Source organism: Otolemur garnettii, unplaced genomic scaffold (genome assembly GCF_000181295.1).
Source record: "Otolemur garnettii isolate 467f Iridium unplaced genomic scaffold, OtoGar3 scaffold00001, whole genome shotgun sequence".
NCBI classification, from domain to species: Eukaryota; Metazoa; Chordata; class Mammalia; order Primates; family Galagidae; genus Otolemur; species Otolemur garnettii.
Genome location: NW_003852396.1, coordinates 60985539 through 60999905, shown reverse-complemented (window position 1 = coordinate 60999905; position 14367 = coordinate 60985539). Strand labels below are relative to the sequence as shown.

At 45.7% G+C, this 14367-nt stretch overlaps 1 protein-coding gene across 1 annotated transcript in view; it reads right to left on the bottom strand.

The window, feature by feature from the left end:
* Positions 1–14367, bottom strand: part of NAT10 (N-acetyltransferase 10) — a 37697-nt gene that overhangs the window by 12288 nt on the left and 11042 nt on the right. Inside the window, exons 8-18 of the mRNA XM_012802921.2 lie at positions 11682–11815; positions 9852–9945; positions 9606–9704; positions 6855–6991; positions 5553–5677; positions 4933–5083; positions 4562–4658; positions 3631–3747; positions 1659–1760; positions 1494–1568; positions 822–938 (exon numbers count right to left, since the gene is read on the bottom strand). Coding sequence (XP_012658375.1) covers positions 822–938; positions 1494–1568; positions 1659–1760; positions 3631–3747; positions 4562–4658; positions 4933–5083; positions 5553–5677; positions 6855–6991; positions 9606–9704; positions 9852–9945; positions 11682–11815 — 1248 coding nt within the window. The remainder of the gene's footprint in view (positions 1–821; positions 939–1493; positions 1569–1658; positions 1761–3630; positions 3748–4561; positions 4659–4932; positions 5084–5552; positions 5678–6854; positions 6992–9605; positions 9705–9851; positions 9946–11681; positions 11816–14367) is intronic.

Genomic DNA, 14367 nt, shown 5'->3' with positions numbered 1-14367 from the left:
GTCATTGTTGTTTGGTGGGTCCGGGCTGGGGATTCGAACCCGCCACCTTAGGTGTACGTGGCTGGCGCCTTAGCCGGTTGAGCTATAGGCGCCGAGCCTGTTCCTGTGGTTTTCAAAACACAGGAATACCCATCAATCAAGTGGTCATTTCCAAGTACACAAAATACCAAAATAAGCAGGGAATCATACCGCTCTGAACCTCTAGAATATAATAAAACAGCTGCAGAGTTTAAAAGTGCCTAACAGATTTACAAAGGGACAGAGATAGGGTTCTGAAGACCTAGCATGAAGTCCAGGCTCTGTCACCTGACAGCCTTGGGAAGTGACAAACCTCTGAGTTTGAATTTAAATAAAAGCCCCTTCCCTGGCTCCCAAATAGACATAATATGAAAACCAATAAATGTATGTGAAAAACTGTCCAAGTTATTAGCACTAATCATCCTTAACAAGGAAAGACACCCACACACATCCCCCACTTAGTCTGGGTTTAATGAGAAAGCAGGATCACAGAGCCGTGGTGTCAAACCTGCGTCAACATCAGCATCATCCCAGAAGCTTGTCACGCCCCAGATTGCTGGGGCCACTCCAGAATTCAGATTCAGAAACCCTGAATCACAGTTTGTTTTTAACAAACTTTGAGATGGTGCTAATGATGTTGATCTGAGGATCTCAACTTAAGTGTATGGCGGAGAAAGCAGCATCTGGAGAAAACAGGAACAGGCCCCAGACCTCTGGACTGTTCTCATGGATACCCCTAAAGACCGACAGATTTATCCTCCCAAGAACCAGGAAAAAATGGAGTTTTGTCAAAAGATGCTTACCTCACCACTGACGGTGTGAATTTCCTGTGACGTCTCAAGGACCTTCTCCTCCAGGCAAGGGAACCTGCCTTCATAGTACATCTGCAGCAGCTGCAGCGCACGGCTGCCATAGCCCATCTGTGGGCACAGAGAGAATGGGCAGAGGGCAGAGACACACCCAGTCTGCACCCTCTCATTCCCCCCGATTGCTTCCAGAGAGCCTTCACTCCCGGGCCAACTGCACATGGCAAAACAGAGCCTCCTAAGAACAAAAGCAGTATGACTGTGACCCTAGTTCTCACACTGCTCCAGCCCATCAAGAACTGGAAGGTGAGGATGGCTGGCTGTGCTCTCTGGTCCCCAGACCAGCAAGCCCCCAAAAGACTTGCTTTAAAGGAAATTTCTACAGCTAATTACCCAATGGGGCTTTCTAAGAGGCAGAAAATAGTTACTGAGTTCTGGTTCACATGTTCTAGTTCCCCATCTCACAAAGGAAGAACAAAAATAAACCAATCTCTTATTCACCTGCCCACCTGGCTAAATTCTCCAGAGCACAGAAATACCTAAAACTCCACTTGCTTCTAGACCTGTTTCTTACTCCAACAACCAAGTACACCTCCCCTAAAGAGCTGCCAGCAACAGGGCTGCAACTAACTGCAGCACACTGGTCCAAGAGGCCTGAAGAGACATTACCCCTTGATAATCCGGGTGAACAGCAATGCGTACAACCCTTCCACCAGAAAGACCACCAAAGTCTGGATCTTGGAACTGTGAAGGAAACATCAGTCAGTAACAAGGAACATGTACATCCTCCTACACCACATGCTTCACTCCCTGGTGGGAGGGACAGCCCATCACCTGCTCTGACACTGTCCATGGAATCAAGTCCCCAGAAGCCTTCTTGCCTCGAGACAGGCTGTTCAAGATGGACTGGCGAGATATCTCCCCCTCAAGGCACACCTGCAGAGAAGCGAGATGGTGAAGACAGGAAGGCCAGCCCCAGATTCAGAGTCAGTCTGCTCACAGGACATCGTTTTATTTCTCTGACTAGGCCGGCTATTTCTGCCCCAAAGACAGGTTTAACCCTGACACTGATAACTCATCCATTTCTTTTTTTCTTTTTTGAGACAGTCTCACTTTGTCACCCTCAGTAGAAACCCATGGTGTTGTAGCTCACAGCAACCTCAAAGTCTTGGGCTCAAGTGATCCCCTTGCCTCAGCCTCCCAAGTAGTTGGGAAAACAGGCGCCCACCATGACACTCATCTATTTTTAGAGACAGGTCCTGCTCTTGCTCAGGCTGGTCTGGAACTCCTGAGCTCAAGCAATTCACCCGCCTCAGCCTCCCAGAGTATTAGGATTACAGGCGTGAGCCACAGCTCCTGGCAACTCATCCATTTCTAACAGAAGCTTCATTACCATGGCACAAGGCACTGACATCCTCCTGACCCAAGAGTAAAAACCAAAAATACTAAATAAAATAAAAAACCATTAGAAAAGAGTGTCTATGCATGTTGTGCAGGTTAGGTACATCAATTAAGACCTAAGTATTTGTGTGACTCTGTACAAAATAGTACAAATTTGAAATCACTCAAGCATTTAATAAGAAAATGGTTGAACGAATTATGGTACAAGCCTATAATGAACTACTGTTTAAAACTCAAATATTCAAACATGAATATTTGACACAGTGCCTTTAAAAAAGCAGATAAATGGCTCGGCACCTGTTGCTCAGTAGTTGGGACACCTGCCACATATACCAGGGCTGATGGGTTCAAGCCTGGCCCAGGCCTCCTAAACAACAACAACAAAAGAATCACTTAAGCCCAAGTATTTGAGGTTGCTGTGAGCTGTGATGCCATGGCACTGTACCAAGGGTGACATAGTGAGACTCTGCCTCAAAAAAAAGGCAGTTAAATGGCCGGGCACAGTGGCAAATGCCTGTAATTCTAGCACTTGGGAGGCCGAGGTGGGTGGACCGCCAGAGCTCACAGGTTTGAGACCAGCCTGAGCTAGAGCAAGACCTCGTCTCTAAAAATAGCCGGGTGCTGTGGCAGGTGCCTATAATCCCAGCTACTCAGGAGGCTGAGGCCAAGAGAGTTGCTTGAGCCCAACCAAGAGTTTGAGGTTGCTGTGAGCTGTGACACCATGGCACTCAACCCCTGGGTGACTGAGTGAGACTGTGTCTCAAAAAAAGGCAGATAAATATTATAATCGCCTATTTATGATAAGGAAAAATGTTATCTAGATGGATTTATACATGCCAAGTGTCAAAAAAATTTTTGAGACACAGTTTCACTCTGCCACAGGGCATAGAGTGCTGTGGCATTGGAACTCATAGCAACCTCAATTTTTTGGGCTCAAGAGATCTTTTGCCTCAGCTTCCTGAGTAGCTGGGACCATAGGTGTCCACCACAACACTCAGCTAGTTTTTCTATTTTTAGTAGAGACAGGGTTTCGCTCTTGCCAGGCTGGTATCAAACTCCTGAGCTCAAATAATCTACCCGCCTCAGACTCCCAGAATGCTAGGATTACAGGTGTGAGCCACCTCGCCTGGCCTAGAAAATGCTTTCCCCAATCTGTAGCCTCTATAAGTACCATGTATTGCTTGTATAATAAAGGGAGAAACACACACACACAAGATGGCCAATTCTGGCTTTTACCATCCGTGAACAGTGGGGCTCTGGGATTCAGGTGGCAGCAGGACCTTAGACACCTGCCCCACCACACCTAACTGCTTGCCTCCAGACTAAGACTCAACAGCTTCCGTCCCACACTGCAGGTAGTAAGCCATTAACCCTCAATGCCACAAGGATGCTTCTGCTTTTGTACCTGGATGACAGCAAGCACTTCAGGAAGGGCATTCTGGGTCGGGGGCACGGGAGGCAGAAGGCAGAAGAGATGGTGTGCGGGAGCATCGGAGAGCATCTGGAGATCATTGGGAGAGTTCTGTGGGGGACAAACACAGGCAGTGAGCAGCACTCCCCCTCTCATCCTTCACTCAAGAGGCTCGACTGGGAGTCATCAGATGACTGGTGTGCTGCTTTCTCCAAAACCAAGTGAGAGCTGACATCCAGCAAAGCACCTTTCTGTATTTTGGCAAGCTTGAGACGCTTCCTAATGGCTTAAGTGGGACTCAGACTCAAGTGCCTACTGTCCTCTCGCCCTGAGAACTGAGGCTGGGAAGCAGAAAGAACCTATTTAGCGCTACTTACTTCACAGCAGGGAAGGGAACTTTTTCCAGATAACAGGCCACTATTTTAGGAAAAGCTGTCACTGCTTCTAATGCAAACTCTTCAGCATTCCATTAAAGCTGTTCATAAAAATGCTCCCTGGATATGCAGAAAGTATCCTTCCAACTGCCCTTTATAGTTTTTTAAGAGTCTCAGATATTGTAAGCCCTCAAATTCACTGCTCTTTAAAAATAGCCCACAGATGCAAAGCTGGTCACAGGTCAGTACCACTGGTTACAAATGCAATGTCACCTTGGCCTATCAGTTTAGTAGGCAGGTAAGAAATTTAAAGACCCCATTAAAAACGGGCACAGCTCCCCACCATCCCCAGCTACTGCATACAGCTGCATGCTAGGATTCCTTACTCCATATACAAAGCATAAGGACCTCATTAACATAAGGACATTGACATCTCAATGGAATACTCACCCAAGCCCACTAGGTAATAAAAGATATAAAAAGCCAAGTAAGAGGGGACTGACAAGTGCAGGAGCTCTCTGCTGAAGTTCACCCAGGACTACGACAGTTACCTTGTAGTGAGAAGCCACATAGAGGGCCATGAGCCGTTGGAGGAAAACTTCAGAGGCCTTGTGGTAGCAAAAGAGGGTATCTCTGTTAACATAGTAGCTGGATCTGGAGTTAAGCAACCAAAACAAACCAAAGAGAGCCCAAAGCAGGACACACCACTCTCTGGAAGTGAGTGAATTTCTCTAGCTTGGGAAGGGGTGCCCATGGTCCCAGACAGAAACACATTAGTGAAGGAGAAGAGAAAAGGAAATCAAGAATGTTCAACTTTTCCCTTTCTAGAGTAGCATCCTAGGAAACAAAGGGCCCAAATCCTTCCAATCTTTTATCAGCCCCTCTCCCTTTCATGAGGCCAATGAAACCCAGAGAAGGATACAGCTCACAGGCTTCAGGCAAAGGGCAGCCTGAGACGATCCGAGTGATGTTGAGGCAATCCAGGCAGAGCAAGTCATTCAGCCACTTCTCCACCGTGTCCCCAGGGGCATATCGGATTGACTCCTGGAGGGAAACCTCGTGCAACGTTCGTGCTGTTTCCCACAAATCACACAATTAAGAAACAATTAGTAAATACGTATTGCAAGGAAATATGTAAGAGCAAGGAAAAATGTTCTTTCCCCTTTATATCTGTCACATGATGATACTTGATCTGTCACACCTTGATACTTATGGCTCAACGACTTAAACTGAGTGGTTTGAAATTGCTTTGGTGGATATTCAACTTGCCATGACAGCAACCCCAAAGGGGACTCACTAAATCAACACAATTGTGACCAGAGACAGGACCAAAGAAGGGCCCGGCCACCAGAAGGCTCCTATCTGGTCACTGGCTTGCTGTTCCTTGGAGAAAACTACTTCTTCTCTTAGGTACTCAACTTTTCAGCCTGGTGGTGGGAAGGTTTAGTGCTTGATGTCCCAGGGGGAGCCAGGATCCTGCAACAGAGTCTGAAGAGACTTGCTGTGAGCTGCAGGGCCCAGCTCAGGTTCTGGGGTACCTACCTGATGCCAATCTGGCTGTTGTTGTGGTCTTGTTCTCAGCGGTGGTGCTGACCTGGCTCTGGGCACTCTGTTGACGGAGTTGCTGAATCAGCTTGAGGGACAGTGACCGGCCAGTGCCCTCGTAGCTAGAGGCAAAGGCAATGGAAATCAGGAACAAGGTCCCAAACCCACTCTCTGGGAGGAGGAGGGGACAGAGTTACTTTCCTCAACCTGCTCAAACGCCAGTCTCTGGCTTCCCAAGGAAAGCCTCGTGCCCCTCTGAACTTCCAATACAGTATGACCAGAGGTGGCAGGCAGCTGGGTGGCTCAGCTGGGAGCCATTCAGGCCTAGCTCATTTACTTAGTACATTTGGGTGAGAAACTCAATCTCTTTTAGCCTCATCACAAAAGGGGAGTGTTCTACACACCTCACAGGACTGTGGTAGGAACTAAAAAACTAAGGATTGAAAAAATAATGTAAGTAAAGCTTCTAGCATAGTGAAACTAAAATGAAGTTAAATGGTCACCTAATGGGAGCTATAATTCGAAGTCACTAAGCATGAAGAAATGAACTGAGAACATTTCCAGCTTAGAAAATTATGATGAAGCAAATCCACCACCCTAGCAATTCTTTCCATTACTATTTCACTTGAAAGGTGAAAGCTGTAAAACAGCTGACAAAGAAATGTGGGAGAAGTTAAATCATCTACACTCTTTTGCCATCACAAGCTTGCTTTCTTATGCTAATTACATAGTTACTTTAATAATGTATTCTAATACATAATTCTAAGACATCAGACATTGGTACTGCCATCCACGTACTTTTTTTTTTTTCTGAGACAGAGTCTCACTTTGCTGCCCTTGGTAGAGTGCCAAGCACCATAGCTCAGAGGAACCTCAAACTCTTGGGCTCAAGTACTTCTCTTGCCTCAGCACCCCCAGTAGCTGGGACTACAGGCACCCGCCACAATGCCCAGGGTCTCCAACCAGTGAGCTCAGCCTCCCAGAGTGCTAGGATTATAGGTGTGAGCCACCGCGCCCAGCCCGCCATCCACTACTTTTTAAAACTCAATCACGCCTACAGACTCAGATGCTCATCACATGGGTTAGGAAATTCTTCAGTCTCATGCTGCCCATTTAACACCAGGCCAGAGATATATTACAGATTATTAAGCAGGCAGCTCCCATTTGCAGCCCCAGGAGAGGACAAAGCAGCCCCAGAGACTCAGACTTAGTTTCCCAGGCCGAGGCCACCTCCACCACATGCCACCTAATCTACAGGAAACTGAACAGGAGTAAGAACTCCTACCCACAGCACCTCACCCATTGATGGTGGACGCCATGAACACAAGGTAGGGGCCAAGGAGGCTCTTCACCAGGGGGAGGGGGATGGCAGCGGCTTCATCAATCACAACGAGTTCAGCCTGGCCCAGTTTCACAGCATCTGCAGGATGTATATACTGGGGGGAAGAAAAATTTAGGTTATTAATGTGGCCAACTAATCCCACAGCTGTGAGTACTGGTGACTCATCCTAAAGACTGCGCGCTTTCCCCTCTCTGCTGCCTTTTCTCCTCTCCCATTCTCCTTTCTCCTGGCAAGGCAAACATGGGATTGACTTGGAGCCAGACACCTGGGTTCAAATAGTTCAAGCACTAATTGTGTGATCGTAGACAGGTCACAGAACCCTACAGAGTCCCAGACTCCTCTCCTGTAAAACAAAGGAAAGACCTGTCTATGCCTCCTTGAAGAAAAAACAAAGTAACTATGTAAAAACGCCCTGCCCGGTGCCTAGCTGGTAGCCCTAACAAACGGTGGCTCCTTCCTTCTCTCTTCATCATAGCCCCAGCCTCAGCTCCAGAAAGCCAGGGCCAGAGGCACAGCTTGACCTCAGTGGTGATTACAAGGGAAGACTTCAGATTTCTCATGCTCCCTGTGCTTCCCGCTCTCATCCTATCGTTATAACGGCCTCGTCTCCCTGAACTGGTAAGGACATTTCTTGAACTTCTTTTCTTTTTTTCTTTTGTAGAGACTTTAACACCCTCAGTAGAGTGCCAAGAGCTCACAGCAACCTTCAACTCCTGGGCTTAGGTGATTCTCTTGCCTCATCAGCCTCCCGAGTAGCTGGGACTACAGGTGCCCACCACAACACCTGGCTATTTTTTTGTTGTGGTTGTCATTGTTGTTTGGCAGGCCTGGGCCAGGTTTGAACCCACCAGCCCTGGTGTGTGGCTGGTGCCCTAGCCGCTGAGCTACAGATGCTGAGCCTGGTATAACCATTTTAAAAGAGACTTTCGCAAACTTTAAGCAAGCTGGAAATCTACACATATTCTAAAACCCACTTCTAGAAACATGAACATTAACTATTGTGCACTCAACACAGTACTTAAAAATGAATCAACTAGACCTACAAGCTTCAATGTGGACAAATCTTGAAAAACAAATGTTAATAAAGGAAACCTGAAGGAGAGCAGTGTGGTATGTTACCATGTATGGACACATAATTAGTGAAAATAAAAACACATGAATTGAAAGGAAACACACCATCTCAGAATAGATTTACCTATGGGGACTGACAAAAGGAATGGGAGGAAGGGGGTGGGAAGGGAAACAGAGGGATTTCAACTGTATCGTGATGTTTTAATTCGTTAAAACAAACATATACATGACATTTAAAACATGAAACACACATAGCAAAATGTCAACATTTCTTACATCTGAGTGCTGGGCACCTAAGTGGTCTCTGCACTTTTCTACCCATGTGAAGTATTTCATTGCAAATAAGATTTTTTAACTGCTTTGCTACAAGTTGATAGGTCGGAGAAGCAGTGACCCCACTCATTTCTAACAGCAGAATACATGTCCTCAATAGGGTCTCCAGTCTTGGACTCTCAAGGGAAAAATTTAACAAGCAGCTCATAAAAGCAGCAGAGAGAAGCTCCCCAGGGGGGCACAGCCAACTTTAATCTAATATTCTTCATTTTCTCAATTTCCAGCACAAAAGAGGAGGCCTCAAAAGAACACAAATGGAGTCTCATAAAGTAAGGTCACCTCCTCTGTGCTTAACGCCAGTCTAGAGACAAAAGAACTCTGGTAATACAACAGGGTATTTGATTACAAATCCAGGGAGGATCAAGTGCTGAGCCAGCACATGTCAGGGAAATGTTTTCCTTCGTTGGTTTGTGTATTTTTCTTGAGTTTTAACAGGTCTCTGTATTCTCATAGCCTCCAGCCTGCCTTGCACCCCTATCCCATACCAGCACCAGTTTCCTACTGCTAAATCAGGCAAAAGTGGAAGAAATGTATAGAACGAAGAAATTCTAGAAAGAGACTTAGTAAGAAATGAAGATCCTTAAGGTAACAATGTTTATAATCTGGACTCTTTGATAAAAAGTATACTTTCCTGACAGGCATATTCATATGCTTTCACAGGCAGTTCAAGGACATAAACTGCCAAATTACTTGGCTCACTTCCCACCCCAATCCAACTCCAAAAATAATTGATGTGCCTACTCCAGTAAGAGCCTGTTAGTCTCAGCCCCTTCTGTAATCCTGCCACCCGATGCCTCTCTCAGAGATTTAGAAAAATTGCAGCCTTGGACAAGAGCAGACCATTCAGGTTTGCACAGTGTTAGAGATTTATAAAACTTCTGGGAAAACGCTGTTTAAAAAGGAAAATAGGCCACTGGCTAAACCACAAAGATTCAGAGCACATTTTGTAAAGTTCTTCTTTGCTTTTTTAAATGGTGAGGTTATTGTTATAATTACAGATTCACCATTTCAAAATCTGCAGTAACTAAGCAAAATAGGAACTGAGATCAGAATAATGATTCTTGTACCTTATCAACACACTTCAATCCCATCTACTCCATATTCAAAGGTCACAATCTGACGACAGACATTTGTTAGTTTACTTGAACATTCATTCTTTCAGAGAGGCTGAAAATCTGGAACAAGTTTATCATGAAACAAAAATACTATGTAAAGGACACACAACTGCACAGGACATCAATGCCTGTAACAGGCAATGTCTGAGAGCCAGTTAAAATACAGCAAGATCTGAGACCCAGCCTCACCTGAATGGTCTGCCTGTGTTCTCGGAATACATTCACTCTGATCACTGCTTTGTTAAATTCGGGGTTTAGAGACTGAATAATCTCATAATCCAGGTGCTCCTAGTGGGGGAAAGAGTCAAACCAATGACAAACTTTAGAAACAAGTTCAGAAACTAAATATTCAAAAAGTAAGCAAGCATTGTGAGGACTTCACCTAAATTTAAACCCAGCACTGAATCAAAATAAGTCCTTACCCTAATGTCCTACCTGATACTGCAGAGCATCAAATCCTTTAAATACAAATTCAAACAGAGTGTGGAGGTTATCTGGGCTTGGGGAGGTAACAAAAATATTGGAGTATCTATAGAACAAAAGAAAAAGAAAAGGAGATGGGTTTTTTTTTGTTTGTTTTGGGGGGGGGTTTTGAGACAGAGTCCCACTACGTCACCCTTGGTAGCGTGCCGTGGCATCACAGATCACAGCAACCTCAAACTCTTAGGCTTACACGATTCTCTTGCCTTAGCATCCCAAGTAGCTGAGACTACAGGTGCCCGCCCCAACGCCCAACTGTTTTTTGTTATAGTTGTCACTGTTGTTTAGCAAGCCCAGCCAGATTCAAAGCCACCAGCTCTACCATATGTGACCAGTGCCCTAACTGCTGAGCAACAGGCGCCAAACCTAAAGGACAGTTTTTAAGAAAATTTCTTTAAAAACAGATTTTCCTTTGCCAACTGTCCCAAAGATGATAACCAGAAATAACAGCAGAAAGCATTCAGGATACTTTTAAGGGAAGAAAAGTAAAGCAACTTCCAACCTTTGCTTCCCAAACTGATGAAAACATGTTAACAATTTGAAGGTAGCAAGTCCCAGCATTTAGCAACCAAAACTGTGAAAGCAAAGTGTTGAGTGAGGCACTGTGGGGACAATTCCCCTAGGGAGTAGCACCAGCACACTGCCCCGGACCATTGCCCTGCCACAGGAAGGACAGCTTCACACTCATCACTAGCTGTGCACAGGGTGAAACTCAAGGCCACAGCTAACCTCCAAGATATCCTTACCAAGCAACAAGGACAACGGCCAAGAGGCTGACTGGTCCAGCTGAACAGCAGGAAGAACAAAGGACCAGGAGTCAGGAGTCAGGAGCTGAGTTTAAAACCCAGCTCCAGCACTGACTTGCTGAGGGATCTTGGGTAAGTCACTGGGACCCCCTGAGCCTGGGTTTATCCATTTATAAAATGTCCACAGAGCTCTAAGGAGCCCCAAGGAAGACAACACATACAGGAGAGCACAGTAAATTCTAAGTCCATTATTATGGCTGTGAAGTTGGGTGAAGAGACTCTATCAGCATATAATGCATATAATTATGCAACTCTATCAGTTGCATAAACCTTCCACACCAAAAGAAAAGAACAAAAAGTAGTATTACACTGAAAAGCAAATAAAACCAATGAATCAAAATCATTAAAATGAGAAGCCTGTAATTCTAGCACTCTGGGAGGCCGAGGGCAGTGGACCGCTTGAGCTCAGGAGTTTGCAACCAGCCTGAGCAAGAGCCAGACCCCATCTCTACTAAAAAGAGAGAAATGAGTGGGGTATTGTGGCAGGTGCCGAAAGTCCCAGCTACTTGGAAGGCTGAGGCAAGAGGATCTCTTAAGCCCTGGTGTTTTGCTGTGAGCTGTGACACCACAGCATTCTCCCCAGGGCCACAGAGTGAGATGCAGTCTCAAAAAAAAAAAAAAAAAAATCATTAAAATGTCAAACTCATAGTTTTCTCAAAGCGGCTCACAGACATTCTCATCCCCTTCAGAGTTTTAAAGTTTCTCACTCACATTTCTTTGCTTCACATGTTTGTCCCACTGTAAACAGTGATTACAAAGACCCTGGTGTGCCTGTGTCGGTGTATACACACACATATACATGCAGTGCTAGGGTGAGTTGGGGAAAACCATGATGCTGCCTCCTAGCAGGAACCCAAGACCTAGAGAAATCACACAGCAAACCCACTGAGGACTAGAAACCTGTCTCCTGACCCCTCACCCTGCACACTGCCCCTTCAGAGCCCACAATTCCTAAAGAAGTGGAATCTGATCCTCTCACCCAAATGCTACGGCCCCAGCAATAGCCAAACCCAAGGCTGCAGATTTTCCCCGTCCTCGGGCAGCTGTGAGTGCAACGGTACTTCTCAGGGTCTTCTCAGAGATTCCCTCAATAAATTTCAAGACGGCTTTGGCCTGTAAAAGGGAAACACACTAGGTCAGCTTTGGGAAAAGCCCAAGTCTCAGCCACTTACCACCATCACTGTGGAGAAGTTAGGTTGATGCCAAGGCTAAATAAAATGGGGGCAGTGACAGGCCAGAAAGCCCTGCTCAGCACACCTCCAATTTGGTCATCTCATCTCAGCCTCAAGGCCTTAAATCAGGTGCTGCTAACTCCCAAATTTACAGCTCCAGTCCAGACCACTTCCCTGTATAGCAGATATTCACACACATGCAAGTGCTTCCTGTACAGCTCCACTTGTACACGAGACATTTCAAACTTGAAACTGAATACCTCATATTCTCCCAAACCTCTACCACATACCTTCTTCCCTGTCTCAGTTAACTATCCAACTGCCTAAGCCAAAAACTTCCTCAATTTCCTCTCCTTCCTTGCCTGATTAGCCTACAAATCCCATCACCTTCAAAACACATACATGCCCTACCTTTCCTCACCATTACCCTCCTCTACCACTTTGCTCAAAAACACCATTCTGTCCTGCATTCATCATCACAGCAGCCTCACAAGGAATCTTTTCGCTTCTACTCTCATTCCACCAAGTCTATATTCAACACAGCTACCAGAGGAATCCTCTTAAAAAATCAGGCTGGGGATCCTCCTGGCAGCCGAGCTGAGAAGAGACTGCAGGCACAACACCCTCCACTGCCCCACCTCCTGCAGAGCAGGTGCCAAAGCCCTTCTAGGGGCCTGTATCTCCTCCTAAACTCCCCCATCCCTGCCCTGCTATTGTCCACCAGCCTCCTCCCCCATCGCAGAGCACCTGAGGCACACTCCTGCTTCAGGCAAGAGACTCGCTGATCCCTCTGCATGAAGCGCTCACCCAGAGGGCCAACTAGCTCTCCTCTTCTCCTCCAAGGCTCCACTCAAATACTACCTTCCAAACGAGGCCATCTCTGACCACTATGTTCTAGAACAGCAGCACCCACCTTCACCCTGGAATGCTCTGACCCCCTTTGCTCTTTTTTCTTTTTCTTCATTGTATAAAGCATTTTCTACTTCTCCACAGGATCTGCTCATACCCTTCATTCACTGTTTCATCCACTAGAAGGTGAAGCAGGTGTGTCCCACTTCTCTACCATGCCTGGAGAGCCTTGAAGGGAAAGATGCCAGTGGTGCTGACGGAGAGGAGCTGCCCACAACAGAGGCCACACAGCTCCCCACTGAGATCTGTCCTGGGACCCGAGGCTGGGAAGGCCACATGGGAAGATGGCTCACTCACGGGGGAGCGACAGACACTAAGCAGACCCACACAGGCAGGAGAAGGCTTCAGGAAGCCTCTCCAGATGGAAAACCAAAAGGGATCCAGGTCCTACTTATCTTAACTTGGTCTTTGCTGAATGCTATTGCATATACACACACATACACATATATATATGGCTGTGTGTGCGTATATAAATCCCTTCACACCAGATAGGGTCTCTTTCTGTCGCCCAGGCTACAGAGTGATGGTGTCATCCTAACTCACTGCAGCCTCAAACTCCTGAGCTCAAGGGATCCTCTGCCTCAGCCTCCTGAGTAGCTGAGACCACAGGCCTACACTACTATACCCCACTAATTTTTCTATTTTTTGTAGAGATGGGGTCCCACTCTTGCTCAGGCCTCAAGCAGTCCTCCCCTCCTTGGCCTCCCAAAGTCCTGGGACATAGGCCCAAGCCACCACACTCACCTGAATGCTGTATTATAAAGCCTTTTGTTTTAGAGTAGGAAAGTTATAAATTCTAATAAAAGGTAATTGAAAAAATCTACAGACATAATAGAAAAGCACCAACTCTGTACTTAAAATGCATTCTAAAATAATCTAAAATGAAAAACTAATAGACGAAAATCCAACTAAAAAGTGAACCTAAGACATGAGCAGACTGACTTCTAAAAAAAAATAAAATGAAACAAAAAAAAACAAAATACAGATGACCAATAACTATATAAAGAAGATGCCTGCCTCTCTCATAATCAAAGCAACATAAATTAAAAGAATGATCCGATGTTCCCCTGTCAGATTGCTAAAGACGTTTACAAGTTTAAAAGTCCCCACTGTTGGCAAGGCTACAGGAAAAAGGCATTTTCATACACAGTGGATACTTCCACCATCCAGGGCAATGCCCATTTTAATGCACACAGTTGACTACTTTCCCTCTCCCATTAAAAAAAAAAAAAATGCACACAATCTCTGGTCCAGCAAGTCCTCTTCTGGAAATATCCCAAATATACTCCCCATATACTTATCTGTAAAAACATACTAACAGCATTGTAAGTAATAGCAAAAAGCTGGAATCTACCAAAATTTCTAATAGGGAATCACACTTCATTTTTTTAAAAATCACATTTTTTTAAAGGACCCATTTATGTGCAAAGAAAAACATCTGGAAGATCCAGAAAGATATATAATAAACTGTTAAAAGTAGTTGACTCTGGGGGTGGCGCCTATGGCTCAAAGGAGTAGGGCGCCGGCCCCATATGCCAAAGGTGGCAGGTTCAAACCCAGCCCTGGCCAAAAACTGCAAAAAAA